At 39.7% G+C, this 24,242-nt stretch overlaps 1 protein-coding gene across 1 annotated transcript in view; it reads right to left on the minus strand.

Annotated features, from left to right (window-relative positions):
• ablim2 (actin binding LIM protein family, member 2) overlaps positions 1-24,242 on the minus strand; it is a 112,479-nt gene that overhangs the window by 12,502 nt on the left and 75,735 nt on the right. Inside the window, exons 11-17 of the mRNA XM_072376984.1 lie at positions 23,026-23,143; positions 16,826-16,933; positions 14,552-14,605; positions 11,129-11,166; positions 10,823-10,931; positions 10,680-10,738; positions 9,354-9,414 (exon numbers count right to left, since the gene is read on the minus strand). Of these exons, the coding sequence (XP_072233085.1) occupies positions 9,354-9,414; positions 10,680-10,738; positions 10,823-10,931; positions 11,129-11,166; positions 14,552-14,605; positions 16,826-16,933; positions 23,026-23,143 (547 nt within the window). The remainder of the gene's footprint in view (positions 1-9,353; positions 9,415-10,679; positions 10,739-10,822; positions 10,932-11,128; positions 11,167-14,551; positions 14,606-16,825; positions 16,934-23,025; positions 23,144-24,242) is intronic.

Consider the following 24,242-nt stretch of genomic DNA (forward strand, 5'->3'; position numbering starts at 1 on the left):
ATTTGTACATGATCATAACATGTATATTCCTCTTTAGCTGTACAGAAGACTTGTCAGCTGTACTTCCTGTGGTTTCATTAACAATATGCATGCAAAAGATACAGTTCAAAACCAGGATACAATAAAACTAAACAAAAAATAGGACCACAAATGATGTCATCAACTTACTGAAATCAGTATCATTGAGACCCCTGGGCCTGTTTGCTGGCCACAAGAACATCATACCGGGGCATGATGGGAGACAGTGAGACACGCAGGGTACTATTCACTTTCAGTCTGCTTCTAAGTCTGGTCTCAGTGGTAGTGGTGGTCATGGCCATAGACATATATACATAGACGCCTCATTGAGCAGGTTGGTCCGTTACTGCGATACGTGAGCGTGTCCGCCATATTGGATGTGGTAGATCTTCCCCATAAACTAATAAAAGGAAATGGACTGAACTTCATAAAGTGCCTTTCTACAAAGTGCTTTAAGTTAATGCCTCCTATTCACCAATTCACACAGACACACTAACATATTTGGGAAACAAATAGGTACCAAAAACTTTTAACTTTTAAAGTCCATCCATCCATCCATCCATCCATCCATCCATCCATCCATCCATCCATCCATCCATCCATCCATCATCTGCCGCTTATCCGGGGGTCGGGTCGCGGGGGCAGCAGCTTGAGCAGAGAAACCCAGACGTCTCTGTCCCCGGCCACTTCCTCCAGCTCTTCCGGGGGGACCCCGAGGCGTTCCCAGGCCAGCCGAGAGACATAGTCTCCTTCGGGACTTTTAACTTTTAAAGTGATGATTATAAATGTTTACTCCCTATTTTTAGGGTATAGGTAAGCACCAAACCAACATATGTATTTTTCTAATGTTTTATGTGTGTAACACTGTTACCATGATAAATATCGAAATATTTATATTTAACATTTAATCTATGTCTATAATAACCAGATCCTGAAATGTAGATGTGACATGAGGGTTTTCTGAATAAAGAGCACTAACATTTACATATAACTGATTTTGATTCATCGTTTTTTATATTCACATTCATGAACATACATACATATATCTACACGGGGGGCATTGACGAACATATATCATCTTAATATGGCTAAGCTTATATTTCACTTTCAGATGATTGCCTGGAAGGGGAGCGATTCTAAAGCCTGGAATAAATAAAACTGTACGATTTTGCCTCCCCCCTGAGCTGTCACCTTATCGTGGTGGGGGAGTTTGCGTGCCCCAATGAGTCTGGGAGCTATGTTGCCCAGGGCTTTAAGCCCCTGGTAGGGTCACCCAAGGCAAACAGATCCTAGATGAGGGACCAGACAAAGAACAGCTCAAAAGACCCCCCATGATGAACAAAAAATTTGGACCTCGTGATCCCTTGCCCAGATATGGGACACCGGGGCCTCCCCTCGGAGCCAGGCCCGGGGGTGGGGCCCGGCAGCGGGCGCCTGGTGGCCGGGTCTGTGCCCATGGGGCTCGGTCGGGCATAGCCCGAAATGATGACGTGGGTCCCCCTTCCGACGGGCTCACCACCCGTGGGAGGGGCCAAGGGGGTCGGGTGCGATGTGAGCTGGGTAGCTGCTGCCCCCGCGACCCGACCCCCGGATAAGCGGCAGATGATGGATGGATGGATGTACGATTTTGCAAACGTTCCTGTTTAATGCCAGTGTGAGCACTCAGGTCGTACCTGAGGATCAGTGTGAGCACAGAAATCATGAGCTTGTGCCTCAATTCGCAACAAATTTACTGGTACAGTGGGAGTTGGAAGTCCATCCGCCAAAGTACTGTTCGGTTTGAAGCCAAGGTTTATTTGCTTGGTTGCCCTTTAGGTTAGCTTGAGAGGATCCACTCTGCTTGTTCACCTGTTGCTCCAGGTCTGAAGATCCACTGCATTTCCTCATTGACCGCACCATTGCTTTCTCTCAGCTCTTTATCTTTGGGAAATCTACATAGTTTGAGAAAAGTTAGCAAAGCAACTAACAACAATCAGAGTAGTTACTTAAGTCAATTTAGTTAAATAGGAAAGACTTTTTGGTTGTTTTGAGGCTGGTTTCACCACATAATACTGTGAATGCCCGGGACTTCTTAGTCTTAGCCACAAAGTCGAAAAATTCTGTTCGTAAAATGATGTTATAATGGCCAAATACAATCAAAAGTAATTTTTCATTCTTTGCTGTGAAAGGTAATGCCATGAGATCTGGTTTGTACTGTAAACCGGTTGGTAGGTCATAATGATGACAATGATGTTGAATCAAATAGTGTTTTCAGTTCTCCGTCATTTCTGTGCTCAATCAGCTGGTCGTCTTGTTTTGATGGGAGCCGGTCTCGACCATCGTCATTTTGAAATGGATTGCGCATCCATCCTTTGCCTTTCCACAGGTCCTTTGAAGATGGGAAATAGCACATAAGATAGTGATGTCAGGTGGCTGTGTATCAACTTGCCAACTTCTGCTGGCTCTTCCGAAAAGCTGGACAAGTTGATGAACATGTCAAAAACACCCCGGTTGATGCGCCGTGCCCAGGTGGTCAATTTAGCTTTGAATCCAGCGATTTTGTCTGCCAGCCTGAATGTATCAGCCATCCTCCCCTGCATCGTCAGATTTAATTAATTCAAAGACATGAACCTTTTGCTCAGATATGCAAGTTTTGAGAGCTACCTTTTGGCACTAAAGTGCTCTGCTAATGGTGACTGTCTGTCGGAGAGGAATTTCTGTAATTGCTCCCTTAACTGGAACACTCTGGTTAACGCTTTTCCTTTTGACAGCCACCTAACTTCTCTATGTAGAAGGCGGCGCTTATAATCAGCATCCATGTCCTCGCACAATAATTCAAACAGCCGCAAATTCAGGGCATTGGCTGTGATGTGGTTAATGACCCGTATTGTGTTGTTCAGGACTGTATGGAGTTCAGGGGACATTTTCTTGCTTGCCAACATCTCGTGGTGAATCATGCAATGAGTTGCCTCGCATTCCGGCGCCACTTCTTTCAGTTTGGCAGTAAACCCGACAACCGCCCCGTCATTGCGGCAGCCCCATCAGTACAGACCCCAACACAAAACGACCAGTCCAGTCTGTCTGCAGCATATTCCTTCAACTCTGAATATTTCTGCGCCGGTGGTTGAGCTCGGAAGTGAAAGACCACAGAGATCTTCATGCACTTCATCCTGATGCACATATCGGACGTACACCAACATTATTGCCTTATTTTCTATGTCAGTAGATTTGTCCACTTGTATTGCGTACCACGGAGGTTTTTATTCTGTCCAGCAATTGTCCCTCAATATCCCCAGAAATATCATAAATTCTCCTGGCAACAGTATTGTTGGAGAGGGGAACCTTTCCCACCACGTCAGCCAATTTGCCATTTAATAAACACCCTGAAAGGGGAAAGACGCCTGTCTTTGGGGCTGACAAATCTTGAGGAGATTTTGGTGAAATCTACATCATTAAAAGGAAAAATTTCTGTAATTCATAGTACTCTGTTGTACTCTTCCTTGACCCCACTTAGGAAAATATGGCAGAAGGATATGGATATTTGATAAAGATCAGTGGGATACTATACGTCAAAATGTTTTTTCCTCACTGTCCTGTATTATATTGTATAAAAAAAAAAAAGAAATTCATGCACAGGATGTATCTTACTCCGCTCCACTTAAGCAAAATGTTTCCTAACTCATCCCCCAGATGTCATCATTGTAAAAGGGTCACTTACGTATATTTTCTGGTAATGCAGGAAATTAAAATTAAATTTCTGGAAGGCGGTACATGACCTAACTGTTAAGGTTGTAGAAGCCCCGATGGACATCACACCAACACTGTACCTTTATGGTACAGAATTGGACACCACACACGGGAAGATAATCAGAATCAGAGGACTATCATAATGTCCTATATAGCAAAGAAATGCATCTTTCTCAATTGGAATCAACAAAGACCCCCATCATTTAATCTGTTTAAACAAATCCTAAATGAAACTTTAAGACACATACGCCCCTAAAGGGGAATGACTTCCGGAGGACATGGGGCCTGTTTATGGACCTCTGACACTACCATATCACAATAGGATTTGGCATGCTTACATAACATTCACAAAGGATGAACTGTGAACCGTGACCATGGACTGATTTGATTTAATTTGCTATATTTTTGTTGCAGTTGTTGTTGCTTGTTTTTTTTTTGTACTGTTTTGCAGCTTCTTTTTTTTCTTTTCTTTTCTTTTCTGTTATTGTCTGTTACGTTACTGAAATGTTGAAAATTGTAGCCAAATCATACATAGCCGGCACAGGAGGCACCAACAATATATATTTATAGTGTACACAAGTTCTCACTATCTGAATAAGCCTTATTTTAGCTAGTTTTAGGGCACCACCTTCAATCGAAGGAAAAAAACAGAATCTTACAATTCTGGTATGTTAAATTAATAATTAATAAATTCCAGTCTCGTATAGTCTGCCAACTCGAGAATTCTCATTTTGTTGGACTCACACATACGTAAAGAACACATACACAAAAACCGGTTGATTTTAAATATGTATATATATGAACCATTTATTAAAATGACATGACCAAAGATATGAATCAACAGGAGTAATGCTTTGAATGTGGACGATTATATAAGAAACACTTAGTGAATTGAAAAGAACTAAGGGGAGGGGATGGATGGATACCGGAATCATTCATATAGTCTAGGTTTGTTACTATTTGAATTTAAAAGTTGACAACTTGGGTTAATTTGTCTTTTTAACTGCAAATTCTCTTGACACCCACCGCATACCATCTGAAATGTAAGAACAGGGCAGATCTTACTATTAGGTCAGCTCCGAACCACAGGTAATCGCCAGCGGGTCCCTTTCGCTTTCATGCGCCGGAGTGCTTTTGGTAGCTCCGAAGATAAACGGGGTGGTGTGTCGGAATTCACAGCAAATAATGATAAAATTGTCCAAGGGTCGAGTTGGTTTTGGTTCCTGACCAACTCTGATGAGGTGAACTTAAATTCACCAAAGATTGACAAAAAGGTTGACAAGGTTAACACTGGCTCCTTTTGGTGATCAAAAATAGGTGAGGATGCTGCAGCAGTAGAGTTTAAAACGTGCTATACAGAGACAGAATGATGGACAAAGAAAAACGCAAAATGTATCTTTCTACTACATTATTCTCTTTCTGTTTTCTTTGGACCCTCTTCTTCCATCTCATCTTCCTCTCTTGCCATTTTCAAATACTCTCCGCCAGACTCTCATTCCATCAATCTTAAAACTCTATATATATCCCCCATTCGAATCAGATCTGGACTTTTGGCAGCTCCGAATCGCAGGTGTAGAACTCCAGTGTGTCTGGGTTGGGTGGGAGCTGGAACTTTCAAGACGGTTACAGTGGGTGTCTCGAGACAGCTTAATACAATTCTGACACTACAAAGGCTATAAGACAAAAAGGTTATAAGTACATTTGGTTAAGTTAGTTAACCTATGCGAAGAATGTCTAATATCTAAAGAGAATGTTCATAAATAAAGGTTTCTAAGCCTAAATAATTTCAAATGGAAACGTCCTAGTAAAAAAATCTGAGAAAGAAAAATCAACGTTAGGGGAGAGTATTACTCATTGCTAGAGTCTCGACTTAGGATGTGGTATTTTCGATAGTTATGATATGAGCATGTTTACTACCTGAGTATGAGCATATTCGCAGGACTTTGTACGGACAGTAATGTGTAACATACTTGTCACGGTGGCAGTCCCGAACAGAACTCCACTGTACAGCAGTAACGAGTGACATCCTAACAGAAAAAGAAATCCATGGTGGAAGCTGTTGTCAGTATTTCACTACTAATTGGCTTTTAATTCCGAAGTAGACCAGTTTCCCCCATTTGTAGCTGTCACATGGGTGAAATAAGGTAAGTCTGAGTGTGATACCAGATGATGATAGACTGAACATTGCGATTTTGAACACTGAGGTGTCCTTGATTCAATCGTGGGGCATTATGATACTATGGAGTAGTTTTATCAAGATTAGGTAAGTGATATTTTGAGTGGAAGCTTCTTTGCTTCCTTTCAGAAGATAGCTATGGTTAAAGGTTTGTTGCTTGGTGCTACTAGACTGTTGGTTGGGGTGTATGGTCCTACCTCCAGGAACAGGCTAGCATTTATAAGTCTCTGTTAGCATGGTTGGCCATTGCAGGGTTCTCAAGTTTTGTTCTTTTCTTCCCTTTTAACAGCAGATTTTTCAGGGTATCGCTATCATCTTGACTGAGGGCACTTATTTCTCTCTACCATTGCTGAGGTTCTGTGTGGTCCTCATCAGTGAACCTGTTCATCTCAGTTGCCTTCTGATTTGGTGATGGTTGCGACCACACGGTACGTGATGTTTTATAGCGAGAATGATGTCTATAATGGCAGTTGCGGTTTTTAGCAGACTGCTGGTCATGTCTGTTGTGAAAAGACATGCCTCTCTGGGAGTTTGACTGAACACTGTGGTATTCAGTATGGCAGTAAGTCGGTTCATGGTGGGGCCATGATGGTTTGGAGTAGTTAGGTTTGAAGTCTTTCTTAGGCCGCTGTGATCGTGACCAGTGGGGGACTTCTTCTGGAGGTCTGCCACTTTGTCTGTCTTCAATCTCTGGGGACCAAGAACCTGTGTTCTGGGTCAGTGCGGTGATGTGTTCTGGCCGTTTGGCCTGTCTATGTTTCTGGAAACCTTGAGTGGCCCATTCACATAGCTGCTGAGTTGTAGCAGTGTGAGGGTTAGCTAAAACTCCTAAGTGATAGCTGGTAGCCAGGTGGAGGTTTTGAATGAAAAGAGTTTTATAACTCATGTCTTCCTCCATTCCTACCTCGTTGCGGAAACCAAAATAGGCCTTGAGGAGGTGATAATAGTACTGCTGAGGCAGCTCATTCCGTCCCTGTTTAACCATCATAGCAGCGCTTAAGCCAGAATGGGTCAACTCATCTGAAATCTCTCATTCAAGAGTTTGGCAGAGTTGATAGTCACTGTGTATGTAATCAGGTTCACGTTCAATGAATCTACTGACCTTGTGGCTGGATGTAACCTTAATCAAGTAGAATTTGTCCTGAACGGATGCATTTGGGAACCTTCGCAGATAGAAATCAATGTCATTCAAATATGCTCGGGTGTCATGTGGTATCCCAGGAGTGGGTTCAAACCTGTGCACATTACGAGCAATCTTGTCGAGCTCTTCGTCCGAGGGAGCTTGTGGAATGTGGGGCGCTAAAGTAGGAAATGGTTGATCCGATTTACCTGGATCAAAAGTGATCTTTTCAGATCTGAAAGCATTTGTTATCGTTGAAGACGGGGGTAAAACAGTTGGGCTCTTGTAGGTCCCTTTCTTGTCAGGAAAATGGTTCCTTCTGTCTCCCTGGGGGAAACCATGTGTTTTTTGCTCACGTCCTGTGTCAAAGGACTGAAGTAGGCCTCTCTTAACACCTTTGATTTATCTGATAGGTGTTCCAGCTGTTGATGTACTGTGTTTTGTTCATCTTTAGTTTTGCCTAACTGTCCTTTCAACGGCTGCTTTTGTTCCTGCTTAACATCGAGATGCTCATCATAAGCTGGAACTTTGGTGACTAAATCCTGCACTTTCTGCAGGACCACCTGGAGGGATTGCTGGGACTCTTTCTGTACTCGGTCCACCTTTTCCAGTTGGCTTTGGATTGAAAATAACTGCTGTTGGCAGCTCTGAAGTGGCTGTTCAAGCCTTTTGTTGTTTTCATTCAGTTGAATGATTTCTTGGTTTGAGTTCTCAACCTGTGTTGTTAACTCTGTTACCTGGGCAGTAGCTTGGCTAGATGCCCTCTCAGTGACTTCAAGTCTGTGTTGGAGGAATTTGGTTTCCTCCTGTAACTGTGACATTTCCTGTGACCGAGCTTTAAGTTTGTCGGTGGCTTGTTCCATCACTTGGTGTGCCACGGCTAAGCTACTTAATCTCTTGGTCAGAGATTCTTCTTTGGCCATTTTAGCTTTTGTCTCAGCTAATGGCTTTAAACTGATTGATTCAGTTCCAGGGGTTTTGATGCCCCTTGTCTTCATGTTATAACTCAGGATCATATTTTCTGGTAAGTCCAACATCCTGTTTCCACTTGACTCACAGAATGGTCTTTCTGAGTTCAGGTTTGAGCTTGGAACAGGGAAAATGGTTGTGAAGGTGGTTTGGTTAATCAGTTCGGAAACAAGATTGTTCACCTTCAATTCAATTTTCCTTTTGTATTTGTATACCGTGGAAACAATTAAGGACAGATGTTAAAATAAACACGACTGTGTTATTTTACTTAAAATAGAAGGATGCATTTCATGTAGAAGCTTATCATTACCAGTTATGGTAAAAAGAGGAAAAACATTAATGCTAACACAAAAGGGAACATACACGCTCTTGGCTGATGTTTCTTTAAGCCTTAGTGTCTTATAATCAGTTCCTGTTAAGGTAGTCTGATTTTGGTAAAAGAAACACATTTTTTAGCCACCTGACAATTTTTTTTATAAATTGTTTCAAGTAATGTTTCCAAATAGCAAAGGTGATATTGTTTTATTCCAAACAATTAATTCAAATGCAATAAAGAATATTAAAAAATAGCGGGTATTTATCAATAACAAGCCAAATTCCGAGTTCCAAAAATTGTCACCTTAATTTCAACAATAACAACTACTAGAATCACCAACTCAATTTTCTGCAGTCATTTAAAGTCTTAAGTTGGTATTAAATTCCACACTTGAGTTTGCTACAAAATAAGTAAAACGATAATTGAAAAAAGAAAAAAAGAAAATCACAAAAAAATGCCAGTAAGATTGTCCAGGACCTAGATGACTTATTCTGAGTACTTGTTTCATCTGACCAGCAGATCAAATGTCAAAAGGGAAATTGCTGCATGTGTTCTTGAACAGGATCTAGGTAATGTAACAACTGACAAAATAGCATATGCAGATTTTTTTTATCGAATAACTCTGGTTGCTTAATTTAATGGTAAACAAAACAGGAGAAGGAAAACTTATCACGTGTATTAAATTTTTGGTGGGAGTCTCATGCAAAAGGCCTAACTCCTTGGTATCTTCTGTCGTGGCTATCCCTGAATTGTGGTCAATTTATGTTGAGAGGACTTTAGCTGTAAGCTGGTCAGCCGGATTCACTTTAGAGGACTGCCATTCTTCTGCTTGCCCTTAAATCTTCCTGTTTAAATTTGTCATCACCGAATGGTCCAACATTTTTTAATTTATAGATAAAAATAAGGGGCTACACACCCACAGACTGCACCGCATTATTTGTTCTGCATAACTGGCATTTCATTGGTTTACTTGTTAAAATAAAGACAAGAGCTGAAGATAACCAGCTTGACTTAAAGTTCAGTCTCACCTCTCATGCCTCCCCAGCTTTGGGAGTCTGGGTCTACTTCATCCTCCGCCATATCAGCAGCCTGTAGGAAAACACAAACTCTTAGACCATCATTCAGATGTTCTGTGTCATAAACACTTGTGTCCTTTCTCCAAGCAATGGTTCATCTCAAAGTCTTAATTTATGCTTTTGCCCTTGATTTGCTCACATTCTATGAAGCAGACCGATGGAAGGTGAATATGACACATTCTTTTGATAGCAAACTTGTATAATTTAATTTGGAAATATCAAAAAAATAGTGGGTAGGGAGTAATGTACTTGTTTGTTTAATAATCGAGTAAAATTTATGGAGTGTATGAATTCTGAGTATTAGAACACATCACACACATCACATACATTAGGATATATATATGTGTTACAGAGGCCTTGAAATTCTACAATTAAATGAAAAAGTAGTATTAGCGGCAGGACTCTTTTCTGCTAATAATCCTACAATGCAGTGCAATATTCAGAATTTTGCAGAAGCCAAAACAGTTGTTAACCAGCTCAACAAGCAACAATGATGATTAGTAAGTGCCCAAAATCTCAGTATTGCACCACTGTGTGAGGTCATGTCAATTTTTATTTGGCTACTTGACAGCATCATTCAAGTTTAATTCCATTTTGATTCTAATACACAGTGAATGATCATTATGTCCACAATATACTTCCACAAAAATATCTATATATCTAAAGTGTCTTTTTCCATTTTATAGCGTCATATTTACTTTATTAGAACATGTTCACTCGACTGCCAACACACTAAATCTACTGTCGGCAACATTAACTTTTGTAATGTCAGCAAATGAAAAATAATTGAATATATTGTGCCATGAATACGACATGAACTTTAATTTCCTCCTCTGTTTTGTTTTGTCTGCTTGTCCACCATCTATCAACAAATACAGAAGTAGAACAGCAATATCATATCAGTAGATGATAGACTAAACACCCCCGAGCATCCTCATAATAAACAGAGGCATCCCTGTGTGGAGTGTAAGGTACTGACTGACCCATCTGTAGTCTGATACCAAAAGGTTTTTATGATGGAGGAAAACATTTAAATGGCACTAGATAGTGCTCTGAGGTTTACTGTGATGATTAATAGAGAGTGCGAGGGTGTAGTCCTGTGGTGCTTAAAGGTTATTTGACTACCGTAACACCCTGACCCTGAATAAGATCACTTAATTGTCTAAAACAAAGGTCTCAGATTCGGACTCCAGACATGTATGGGCTCTTGTGGTGATGTCACTGACACCTGAGGGTGAAAATGCAGATTGCAACCAGTTGAAAAAGTTGGTAGCTCACCTTGTAGATGCCATTCCTTCCATAACCAGGTAAAGATGCAGATTTATTGTAGGGGAAATCTGCAGAGATAACAAGATATAATTTTTCATCTTATGCTTTAGCCCTTACTCAATGTCTGGCTGAGCTTGTGAATGGCTACTCACTTGGCTGGGATATGTCAGTGGGCAGACTGCAGGTTGATTTGCGGGGGTTCAGGTCTTCTGGACCCATCTGACAATCAATCTCACTCTTCAAGATCATCCAACTGGTCCTCTACAAAAAGTATGGGAGAAAGAGACAGAAGAGAGAGAAGGACGGAAAGCACGAAAGAAGTGATCGATGATAGCAAAGTATGAGTTAGTGAATTAGTAAATGGATGAACAGTATTTGTAAAGTTTCAGAAAGTGACTTGAAAAGACAGACCTCAACAGATATATAAAGGCACACATAAACTGTACACACAGACCCACCTTGCTTTCCTCACCATCCTGCCAGGATGTTCTAGAAGCTGTAAAACAGTCAGACGTTATAGGATCTCACAGGTAATGTGCTGGATTATCTGTCTCTTAGCTCCACTGCACTGCACTATTAACTCTAGTATAAATCACACCTGGAGCATGACATCATCAGCTGCAGACAGCATATAGAAGGAGCTCCACATGCACAGCATAGAAAAGGTTAATAGCATTTCGATTACCACTGGGAGTTTGACCTGTTGGTCACTCAAGGAAAACATCTATAGCATCTACAGTCTAGGTTAAAGTAGATGTTGATATGGATATTTATGGTCCCATTAGGGTGATTTAATTTTTGTTTAATTTTTCCTACTGTTAGGGTGATTTCAGATGGTCTAACACACTTAAATTTAGGCTGAATCCCAATTCCTCCCCTTGGTCCAAACCCTACATTTTTCCTTCTTGCAGGTATGGTAGGTGCTCCTTTTCCCCTAAGGATCAAGTAGTAGTGGTAATCTAGCCAACTAAATGGCTATCAATGCCCTAGTTCAGGGGATAGGTGACCCAAACTCATTGATTTACAAAAAAAGGGGGCATCATATCTCTGTAAAATGGAGAGGTAGGAACAAGTGCTGTGGCGAATGGAAGGAATTGGGACAGGGCCTCAGTGTATGATCACTTTCTCTTAACTGACATCTGACTATCCTTTGAATGGTGTTATGGTGTTTTTCCCCCCTCTTTTCCCTCTTTTCTGTCTTCTCAAACCCCAGCTGGTCGAGGCGGATGGCCAGCCTTCCTGAGTCTGGTTCTGCTAGACGTTTCTTCCTGTTAAAAGGGAGTCGTTCCTTTCCACAGTCGCCACAGGCATGCTCAGGACGGGAGATTGGACTGAAGACAAGTTTCGATGCAATCTGTTGGTTTCCTTTAGCTAGGATATTATTTTTTTAATTGGCTCTATGTGAATTAATTGGATTATGATTACAATTAATTGAATTCCAATTGGCTTGAATTGGACTATATTATTTAAGTGCCTTGAGATGACAATTGTTGTAATTTGGCGCTATATATTTTTGAATTGAATTGAATTTCTCTTTGATAGATGATCATGATATCAACTGTGAAGCTATGTGTGCTTCCTTATGATTTTGTAACTTACTCTCTAACTGTGGGACCAAAATCAGCTAAAAGTTTACAATAATTTGATGAACATTTAATGGCCTGTCTTCTTTAGCAAAACTTTTGGGGCAAAAGGATTCTATTTTAGGTGTCCCAGAAAAAAACAAGTAAATCTGTATGTTTAATAATGCAGCAAATACATCGTTAAAATGCTGCCTATTACTGAATATTAGTACATTTCTATTTGTAAAATGCATGTTTTATCAGAGCAAATACCCACAGAGATGCATCCTACTCAACATCTCTTTTCTTGGAAGGAAGGAGCGCATCAGTGACCTAATGTCTGCTTGAATACATACAATCAAGATGATAATAGTCAGCTCATAAAACTGTGCAACTAGGTCATATGCAGCCTATTTACTTGTGACATTTGATAAAGTTGAATAGTTCCTTGAGTTATAGGAGTAAGAAAAACGTTTTGGAGTTGAGTATACATGCATTTTGGTTGCTTCTGTCTAGTGGAAGACTATATTTTCTCAAAATAGGCAACATATAGCTCCAGGGCAAATAGAGGGAAAACTGAAACATCTTATTCAGACACACAGATTAGGAGAGAGAGAGACACAGCGATTGAAACAGTGATCAACACAACACTAATGCCACCATACAAAGTGATTTATGTGCCTGACCATTCACAGAGAGCACACAGTGACAAGATCAACACTAAACCAACGAATGAGATGGTGAGATGAGTGCAGACATGCATGACCGGGGAGAGCAATAGGGGCCCTATCCCAATCAGATTCAGTCCCAAATAGGCTGGATAATCAAAACAGACTATCAGTATATCACTGTATCTAATTTTGGGCATGTTTATGATGAGTAAACCCAAAGTCAGGAAAACAAGATGTTACCTCTTGAGCCAGATCTAAGACCTTCCTCCTGTCTTGAGTGAAAATGTTAACCTGCTATAGTATTGCCGAACACCTTTTTAAATCAGCAGAAGTGCAGCAGATGATTTTGGAACCCACTGATGATGAGATGATGATAGTTTTTTTGTCTTTGTTTATATTTCTGTCCTATCTTTATTTGAGTCTCTCAACTGGTTGAGGTAAATGGGTGCTCTTCTTCTTAAAAGGGAGTTCTTCCTCCCTACTGCTAACCTACATTAGCTATTTATAGATATTTAACTCTTATTCAAAAAAGTTGTGATGCTGTGTAAAATGGAAATGAAAACAGAAGGCAATTATTTGCAAATCTCATAAACCAATATTTTATCAACGATAGAACATAGAAAACATATCAAATGTTAAAAGGGAGACACTTTACCATTTCATGAAAAATATTAGCCCCTTTTTAAAATAATGTCTGCAACACATCTCAAACGTTGGAATGGGTTCAATAAAGTGCTGTAAAAGTAAGTGGTACTAAAAAGAAACAGCTGGAGGAACATGTTGCAACTAACTGGGTTATAATTGACCCCAGGTCATTTACATGATTGGGCATAAAAGAGCACCTTAGAGAGGCAGAGTCTCTCTGAACTAAAGATCATTTCTATGGTCTATTTAGAATAAGCAATTTTATAATATTTGCAAATCACTGCATTCTGTTTTAATTTACAATTTCACATACCCCCACAACTTTTTCAAATTTGGGTTGTTATTTGCCAAAATCCAAACAGGAAGTGACTAGAGTTTTGGTAAAGCATTGTGCTATTGATTGAATGTAACCCTGAAGTTAAAAATAGTTGACATACTGAACTTTCCATCCAGAGTGGAAATGCTCATATGAGTTGTATTTCCCTCCTATTACTTTGCAGGGTTAATAGTGTAAAGAACAGCCCAGTCGGCCGTATTTACAGGTATTAACATTTTGATTTGACGACTTATTGACAAAGCCATACTAGAGGACCAGCCGTTTAGTCTATAGGCCTAGTTAGGCTTATAACAATAGCTGTGTTACTTTATTTCAGGAGAGGACATCTGTTCTCAGAGAAGGATCATCGAGTGGGTACCATCTCTTTCTTCCATCAAAATTTTTGTGTTGCAAATTTTCTTTTTGGACATTTTTCATAATATTACCAACTGTCAAAATATTGTTTTAGTATATATACTTGTCCAGTGTGTTAATTTTTCTAACTTAGAATACGCCCACTCAAACAACATCTCTATGCATGTAAACGTACAGTCTACTGAGCGAGTGCAGGCCTTAGAAAACAAAGGAAAACAACTGGGATACAGAAGATGACTGACAAGTGACAAGCAACACATCGTGCAGAGACCAGACCAGAGAGGGACGTGTTAAAAAGGAAGTTAACTGTACCATGCTGTCTGTAGATGGGGGGTTTTCTATAGATATTATCTTTGACCATAGTCTCTGGAGATGGGATCAGAGCATACAAAAGGAAATTAAAGAAGCAACATAGGCAGGGGGAGAGAAAGAAAGAGAAAAAAATGGAGAAAAATAAGCATGAGTTAGCAGTTATTGAAAGATGGGATATTTTAGGGAGGCAAACAGCAGACACAGTATAGTTCAATTGAACCCAGACAATTATAATTTTTATTAAAGCACATCAAAAACATCAGTTTTTTAAATAATCATGCAACATATTCAAAATATATCAGTGTATTGGTCATTATTTTGACGCAGTACAATTCAACGACACTCAAACAATGATACTGGAAATCACACGTGGCTTAAGCAAGTCTTTCAGAGATTCAGAAGAACCGACCATCCATCATGTTGCAGTGACTGAACTCAAGTAACTGAGGGTTTAAATTAATTGTTTTGATGGATTGCTATGGTGGAGGCAGTAAAACCAAATCTATCTCTTGAATTTGTTGGTATATTACTACAATATTACAAAATCATTATTGTAAATTCCCTCCCTCCAACTCGTGGAGAATTATCGGCCGGTCTCTCTCCTCCCGTTTCTGTCTAAAATCATTGAAAGGGCGGTCTTTAAGCAGGTCACCGATTACCTCTCACATAACAACCTCCTTGACCCAAACCAATCTGGGTTTAAAAGTGGACACTCCACCAAAAGGGCTCTGTTGGCTGTGACAGAAGCCTTAAAAGAAGCCAGAGCAACAGCTAAGTCCTCTGTACTTATCCTGCTCGACTTATCAGCTGCATTTGACACTGTCAACCACAGTATCCTTTTGTCCATACTCCTGGTTTGAATCATACCTCACTGGTCGCTCTTTCAAAGTATCCTGGCTTGGTCACACTTCTGCAGCGCACCACCTCGCCACAGGGGTCCCCCAAGGTTCAGTACTGGGACCTCTTCTCTTTGCCATATCCACCAACTCACTGGGACAGATCATCCGATCACATGGCTTCTCATACCAATGTTATGCTGATGATACCCAGCTCTATCTGTCATTCCCACCTGACGACCGCACGGTCTCAGCACGAATCTCAGACTGTCTCTCTGACATATCAACATGGATGAAAGCCCATCACCTCCAACTTAACCTCCCAAAAACTGAACTGCTGGTCTTCCCAGCCAAACCAACCATACACTACAACATCTGCATCCAAACTGAATCCCTATCTCTTGCTCTATCAAAGGTTGCTAGAAACTTGGGTGTCATGATTGATGACCAACTAACCTTCAAAGAACACGTTACCTCGGTTGCTCGTTCATGCCGCTTTGCATTACTAAACATAAGAAAGATCAGACCATACCTAACCCAACATGCCACCCAACTCCTGGTGCAGGCCATGGTCATCTCCCGCCTTGACTACTGCAATGCTCTCCTAACTGGTCTCCCAGCCTGTGCTGTGAAACCTCTGCAGATGGTCCAGAACGTGGCGGCGCGTCTGGTCTTCAATCAGCCTAAAAGAACACACGTCACCCCTCTGTTCATTGAACTCCACTGGCTACCCTTAGCCGCCCGCATCAAATTCAAGTCACTGATGTTAGTGACTACAAAGTGCTTAATGGAACGGCTCCCATCTACTTGAATGCTCTTGCAAAGGCTTATGTCACAACTCGGTCCCTCCGTTCGTCCCAGGATTGTCGTCTAGCAGTGCCTACACCACGCCTAAGACAATCCAAACTCTTTTCATGTGTCGTCCCACGATGGTGGAATGACCTACCGAGCGCTACCAGAACAGGGGCGTCCCTGTCTATCTTCAAGAAGCTCTTGAAAACCCAGCTCTTCAGAGAGCATCTCCTATCCTAGCACTTACCTTGTACTTCCCTACCCCCTCTATCTTTGCACTTTATCTTTCTGCACTTCCTGCTATGCCTGCACCCTATCTCTACTCTGTCACCTCAGACAGAGTCGGACTAGTGGGTTTCTTCTATGTAGTTTATTGTTAGCTTTTTGTATAGCTTGTTATATCTTGATTTGTAAGTCGTTTTGGATAAAAGCGTCTGCTAAATACATAAACATAAACATAAACAAATACAATTTCATTTGCTAAAAAATTTGGCACCGATTATTTAATGAAAGTTTGTCTGATTATGACCTCATAGCTCACCTTTTATTTCATCACATCAGCTGACAGCCTGGGCAACAGAAAATGTAAAGGTGTGGAGAAAATTAGGAGTTAAGCTGCAAGCAGAGCAGAGCAGTTATGGCCTACCTGGTATGTGGAAATGTCGAGGAGCAGCCACGTACGTAGAAGTAGATGAGGGTGATTTGCCATCAGAATAGGTGGATAAGCTGGGTGTACTCCGACCACTTTCACTACCTCCAGTGGGGACGGAAGTGGGCGGGCATTAGATATGAAAGACAAAAGGGAAAGGGTTTGGGAGAAAACAAAGGATGTCGGGGGCAAAAAGGCAGCGTTAAGCGTATTTTATAAAGGTCAAATGTAAAGCTCTAACTGTAATAATTATGCCAGTGATTTGATAACCCAGCCATTTACTTTATACGGTTTATTAAACCTCTATCTTGAATTTGTGAAGATGTCAGGTGCAAAAATCATGTACAATTTTGAATGATATCTCTTTAGTGCAGATGATGTTGAATTATTCTGTCCCTTATTAAAATGTATTTTAATACACACACTCTGGACTTTTTTTTTTTTTTTTTTTTTAAATCAGGATCCCAAGGACCGTATAAATGAAACACTTTGTAAACCTTTAGCATTGTCTTATGACATGCATGGAACTGATCTAACACTATTTCCTTTATTATAGAAAGCTACCAATAGTGATGTGTCTCAGACAACAATGAGGTCACCAGGAGAAAAATACCCTGCATGTTCAAAAATGAAAGGGGTACCTTGGGAATTGAAAAATGACACCAAGGGTTCCTCACCAGGTGTCACCATGTGACTAGCAAGACTGTGCCACTTATGTCTCCAATCCCCCAACAGAAACTCAATGTTTAGCTTGTGCAACTATTTCATCACTGAACCTGTTAATGGTGTCAACAGCTCCATAACTGTCATTTATCTGGAGAGGGGTGGAAGATCTTTAAAATACTGCTTTAATCTCTTATTAGCCATCACTACACAAAATTAGAAAACTGTAGGCATGACCTGTAACAGACATGTACATTTGAATGACTTCGTAATAATAAATGATAAACACTCTACATTCAGAGATTTAAGGAAGAAACACACACAGAGACTAAGAGTGTGTTTGTTAGCTGATTGAACAGACACTCCTCTCATCAGAGATAGAATGATGATCAGTGATCTGGATGCAAGTTGATGAGATCACTGACACACAGCAACGGCGCCCATGTGCGAATGATCTCCTCTGCACGATAACACACATGCCCAGAAACGCACACACACATACAGATCAGAGTATTGTTAGTGTAGGTCTAAATGTTGGGCAGATCCTCCAAACATTTAGAGCTAAGAAAGGAGGCTAAGGGAGTTTGGGAGGAGATTCCTAACAATTTATCTAAACAGATTATACAGTGCTGAGGGTATTCATGAATCCAAAATCAATAAGAAGACACAAAGACAGTTTCACAATTATCAATAGGGAATGAGAGAGAAAAGCATGGATTATTCACCCTTGCAAGATACTTTTCTTATCTGCAAACAGTAATTCTATAGTAAGATCAGTTGGGAAAACCTGATTAAAAGATGATAAAGACTGGAACTGCCAGACCACAGTGTTACATGCCACAAGCAGACAAAATTGCAGCTCTGCCCACTTGGTCTGTTTAATTTCTGTTTCTTTCATATTCCCCACTTAAGAACTCCTGACACAGCTTGTCCATCCCATCATGGAGAAACCCTTGATCACGTGTCTGGGATTTTCAGTGGAAAATGTTCGAGTGGATGCTTACACTCTTTCAGTCTTTACCTCCTTATTTTAATAATCATGTCATGTCAAGGCCCAAGCATGCACATGAGTGCATTCCTACTGCAATTAAACTTTTGATTAGTTGATGTGTTTGTTGTTTTTTTAAAATAATTTTTTACATATTAGCATAGTATACATACTAGTCTATTAGAGGTCACTGGAAGCGGTCGTAAGAAGATTGGTGATGCAGCCTTTGTCATTTATGCCCCAAAATTACGGAACACACTACCCAGAAATATTAGGGAAGCAGAAACTTTCAAAAGGCATCTTAAAACCTACCTTTTCACAAAAACATTTTATTAGTTTTATCTTGCCTGTTCAGATAGGATGTATAAATGAGAGATTGGTTTATCTTCTTTTTACTTGTTTTCTTCTTTTTTTCTTCTTTCATTTATTTTATGTTCTAGTTTTTCTTATCTTGCACTATTTATCAATTTCATCTTGTTTTATAATTTTATTTGTGTTTCAAAGGGTGCCATAGAACTGACCTAAATCATATTGTCGCTTCAATATGCTGACGTATATTCTAGGAATATTATATCCTTATTGATTTTATGTAAAACACTTTGAACTGAAACTCTTGTATGAAATTTGCTATATAAATAAAGTCTTACTTACTCTTACTTACTATACAACAGGCATGCACCGGCTGACCTGTGGCACACCTTACATCCATGTTACATGGCTGATCAAGAAATTCAACTGTGAGAAGGTACATTGGGATTTTTGTGTATTCACAACTTCAAGTTTCATGTATTGGGATACTAATAAAATAGAAAATATTCTATTCTACTACAGCGTTTTGGACACGTGGATAAACGTATAGATGCATTATAAATGCATATGCATATAGCATATGCATTTTGTAATGAGACTGAGCTGGTTTTAAAGATATATTTGTCTTGCAGTAATGTGCTTGTATATTTAGGTGAGACAACAATCAAGTTGTTCAGAATATGAATGGCGAGTTATTTGCTGGAACTGTCACTACCCGATGTGTGTTGATGTCTGATGAGGGTCGTGCATGAACAAGCACTATGAGGTAATGTCAATCAACAAAACCTAGATATTAATGTTGCTAATAAATCTGGTTACTCTCAGAGTTTATAAAAACTTTTGTGCCACGTCTTAACCTCCTAAAAGCAACTAGTACTTAAAATAGAAATAAAATATTTGAGTTAAATAGTATTTGCAAGGTAAGGGATAGGGTAGGGTTAGTTTGCTGTAGTACGTACACAAATCTTATTGAATTTAAATTAATTATTCTTCATTAATCCTAAAATAGTTATTTGTCATTACAAAGCCGTCATTGTGGAGTTATTGCAATGGGCAGGAATGGCCTCCTTTGCATTTGTGAAACAAGGGAGCTGAAGAAGCCTCTGATTGAACACACTTTGTTGTTAGCATTCCTAAATATTTACAAAAAATTGCAGGTTATTTCAGTTTGTAATGTTCTATTCAGAACACAGAGAAAACCAAGGACAGCTCACACACTGCAGGGCTCCACTTGTGGTGTAATAAAGAAGCTCTATTCAAAACATCCGTTTATATCTGACTCCACTGTTCACCTTGGCTTATTAATTTCTTCATCAGATCCAAGATCAACTTCAGTTTTGTTGTACCTCCACAGTGCAATGACAATAAAAGGCTATTCTGCTCCTAAAACTGCACTTACTATAGCAGAAAGATTGAACCGAAAACACATATTTGATTTGAAAACATTGGACTAATAAGCCAGATAATCATATTTCTTTATTTTAACAGCTTTGCTGCTTCATTGGAAGGTAACTTTTTATCCCAGAGAAAAATAACAAGGGATTGGAGCTAGAGTAGGTTGGGTAAACAGCTATGGGGATTTACATCAGATAGCTTGGGGGATAATTTATCTAAATTGATTGTATTGGCGCCATATTTTGAGACCTTGAAAAAAATAGCTCTGTATAAACTGCTTTTATTCAAATACTAACTGGAGATATGGAGTCAAAAGTCAAGCTGTTGTGAACTGTGGTTTCCTTGAACCTATTCAGCCCAATGAGTCTTTCAAGGATTCCTGCTTGAAAATTGCATACCCAAAATGAATTGAGTAGTTCCCAGCAATAACAAACTCTAGCTAACACAAGCTAGCAAATCAAACCAGATGTTCCCCTCCTACCCCGTTACCAGGAGCTCTGGGGTTGAAAAGGTTAAACAGTGTCATGGTGTGATCTCAACAGCTCTTTAGTTGTAAAACTGACCGAAGAACCTGGCTTTGCCGCCTTATGTTTTTAAAAAAAAAAGAAAGAAAAAGCCTTGTCTTGATCTGAGCAGTAGTTCCTGATGAATGCCTTTGCTGATAAGTTAGTCTTTGACATTGTGTACTAAAATTGGCATTATGTGCTTCTACTAAATACAAAAGATATTTCCAACAATAATCAATAGTTTTCATATGCCTTTTATCATTCATCTTAACACAAAACTAGGGATTTAAGTCTGACTTAAGACAAGGAACTAAGAATCATTCAGGAATAATAACCTTGCAGATTAGATGTGAAATGCAGGCAAACAACTGGGTTAGCAATCTGAACAGACAAGCAGTGACAGTACCCTTAACCAAACACGAAAGGAAAATGGCAAATGTATCATGGACACACTCGGATCTACATGGAGTTAAACCATGCATAACAACAGCCACGTCCACAGACACAAGTGAATAGGGAAAATAGAATGAAAAAACTGAGTGTAATGTACCTTAATGCATCCCATGAAACCTGATAACACCACAGTACCAGACAACAACATCACAAAACCTGTTAACCATTCTACTAGGGAGAGGGGAGACAGAGAGGAGACTGTTGTCTTTACCGTTAGGACGAGGTAAAATGAGAAGCAGGGATGTCCTAGGTTTAGGATCTGGTATTGGGTCCTGTTTGAACCCTGAAGGGTAAGGGGGAGATCAAGTAACGGGGAGAAGATGAAGCAAGGGGTCTTGATTGGATAAAAGTTACAGAGTCTGTAGGGAATGTTTATATTACTGTTTTGTGATGTCGTATTTAGCGGTGTGTGATGTATGTATTGTTAAATATTATTAGCAGTTTCATGGCTTTAGTTCAAGTATCAATTGAAAACAAAAATTCACAAGGGATCAAACAGTGATTACAGACCCAAATGCAGTGCATACCAAGAGAGACATTCTGTTTCCCATTATGGCTCATGAGTCTATGGCGAACTGAGAGACCCACACAGTAAGAGTTTCCAACATGATTAATTTGGAGCTTAACCACAGCTCATGCCACGGGAAGTCAGTTCAGTGGTCGTATCACAGCACTCCATTTGTAGGACCTTCAAGCTAAGGCAAATACAGAGTGGACTGGTATGTTGCTGCTGTGTTGATGTCTGTCAAAATACATGTTTTCAAGAATAGAATGGTTCTGTTCCAAAATTCAAGGATTATGCCTCCCTTCTGATTGTGGAGCATCTCAAAACACTTCTGTGATGTGCTTTGAGTCTACTTTCAAATGTTAGCTTTTTGGTATTTCTTTTGTCCACTGTTGACACCGTTGACTTGACACTATCAATGATCCCAGCAACTCATCCATTGTCTGTATATGTCTCAAACTTGCTTTTATACCTTTGAAGTAAGGGATGTAGTTGTGCTGCTGCAGCATGGCCAGGGTGGTGGGGTTCAGCTGTAAAGACAAGCCAGCACTGCCACCTGATGGTATAGGTGAGTACTTGCCAGTACAGCCACCACTGCTCCCTTCAGCCCCACTTGAATAGTACACAGGGAGGGAGGACAAATCCCTGGCCCAGATGGAGGGGCCCTCCCTGTGGGTTGGGGGTGAAGGGAGAGAAGTGGAATTGCGGGCTTGACCGCAATGTTTATCAGCAAGGTGTACCCTTGGTCCTGGATGTCCAATCAGATCACATAAAAACATGTTGAGTTATTCAACTTGTTAAACATTTTTTTGCTAATATAATCTAAATAAGGTGATACTGTATATTGCTAAATAATGAAAGTGTACACATAAAAAGACACTTTTAAAATTTAAAACTCGTCCATTGCTTTTTAAGAATACAACAATCAATCATTTTTGTAATGTATCAGTGTTGTAATGCAGCAATGTAGCAGCAAATTATTTCCCATATTTTCCCAGTTTTCAGATTACCATCATCCTTAGATGTGATGTTGTTAGTGTTATGAATAAGGAGGGAGGAACGTATAATCTAATTTCTGGTTTCTGGCTTGGTAAATGGGGATGTTTTAACAATAGAGAATTATTTGTGATATCTGCAGCAGATGCCCTCTCCTGAACAGTGGGTTATGTCAGCCTGTGCCTTGTTTTTCTAACCCTCTTGATCCTTATTAACCACCGAGAGGAAACAATGGCACTAGCAGCAAGGAGCATCGACGCAATGAAACACCATGTCAGGGTAATGTAATCTTATTAAATTTCATTACAGAAATTCAATCTTAAACTTTTCAGGTTTTCACATGAAAACAGCAGTGCAAGGTTTAAGGGGTTGTGGCTGATACCTGCTCGACTGTAGTTCTGAGGGGAGCGGGAAGGGGTGTACCGTCCGTAGCCCCCCAGGGAGCTGTTGGAGCTGGGGCTGGAGGGCCTTCGCTGACGGGGTGACTTCTCCCCATCACCCTGGATACATAAAAGTATAAAGAGACGAAGTTTTTAATTACATTTTAGTTAGGTTAGAAATCGACTTAATGTGACATTTATCATCGAAATGATGATAAATATCAATGACACACAATCAGGTTTATACTTTCACATAGAACTTCACAAATTGTACTATATATAGAAGAGAATTTAAATAATTTAAAATATTATTATATATATTATTGAAGTTACTTTTGCCAAATAACAAAAAACACAAATTATCTGACAATACACATCTAATTGTAACAAATTTAATCGAGACCATCTCTTTGGAAATAGTACAGTTCCTGCAAGTAAACATATATAAGGGCTAAGATATTTTAACAAAGTCTTTTTTTTTTCTTGATGTCTGAAAACACATACTGCCACATTCTGGCCATCATCCCTATTTACAATACATGTGCTGCTAGGCTCTGAATATGCAGACAACTTCACGTCATTCATTCATTAATTAATTCAGCCTGATATTATGTTTATTTTTCTGCTTAGGAGAGGGAACTAAATTATTATGCTGTTATAAGTCAGCAGTGAGTGACATATTTTAGTGACATATTAGATAGCGTCTTCCTCAACCTGCCTGAAAAGCGGACTAGATAATAAAGAGGCTGTCAGCGGGCACAATCAATACTACTGGAAGGAGGCAGTGATTTAAAATATCTTGAACCAATTATGTATGTTAAATAGAAATCTAAACAGTCTCTTTTTTAGGCTTGAAAGGACCACCTGTGTCAGAGCCCCAGTCTGATGTGATTGGTTACATTTCTTGACCCAAAGCCTAGCAAACAACAATACAGTGTTTACAGACATATGTAAAACAACCACACATGAAAAGTGACCACAGAGATGCTGAACTAAAAGAAGTGATGCAACACAACCACATAAAAAAAGAAGACCTAAAATCATATGCAGTTTTTCTATGGAGTGAGGGATTATTATCAACACATCAACCAAACCTGTTAGAATTAATGATGGAGTATATGCCAAGAAACTGTAAATTTCTTGTCTTTTGCACACTTCAATCAAAATTCTTTGAAACTAAGAGGCTATTTTTAAATGAAGAGGTTCTAAAATGGTTTTA

The sequence above is a fragment of the Leuresthes tenuis genome, unplaced genomic scaffold (assembly GCF_036924035.1).
Source record: "Leuresthes tenuis unplaced genomic scaffold, fLeuTen1.0.hap1 SCAF_22, whole genome shotgun sequence".
In the NCBI taxonomy this organism is placed as follows: Eukaryota; Metazoa; Chordata; class Actinopteri; order Atheriniformes; family Atherinopsidae; genus Leuresthes; species Leuresthes tenuis.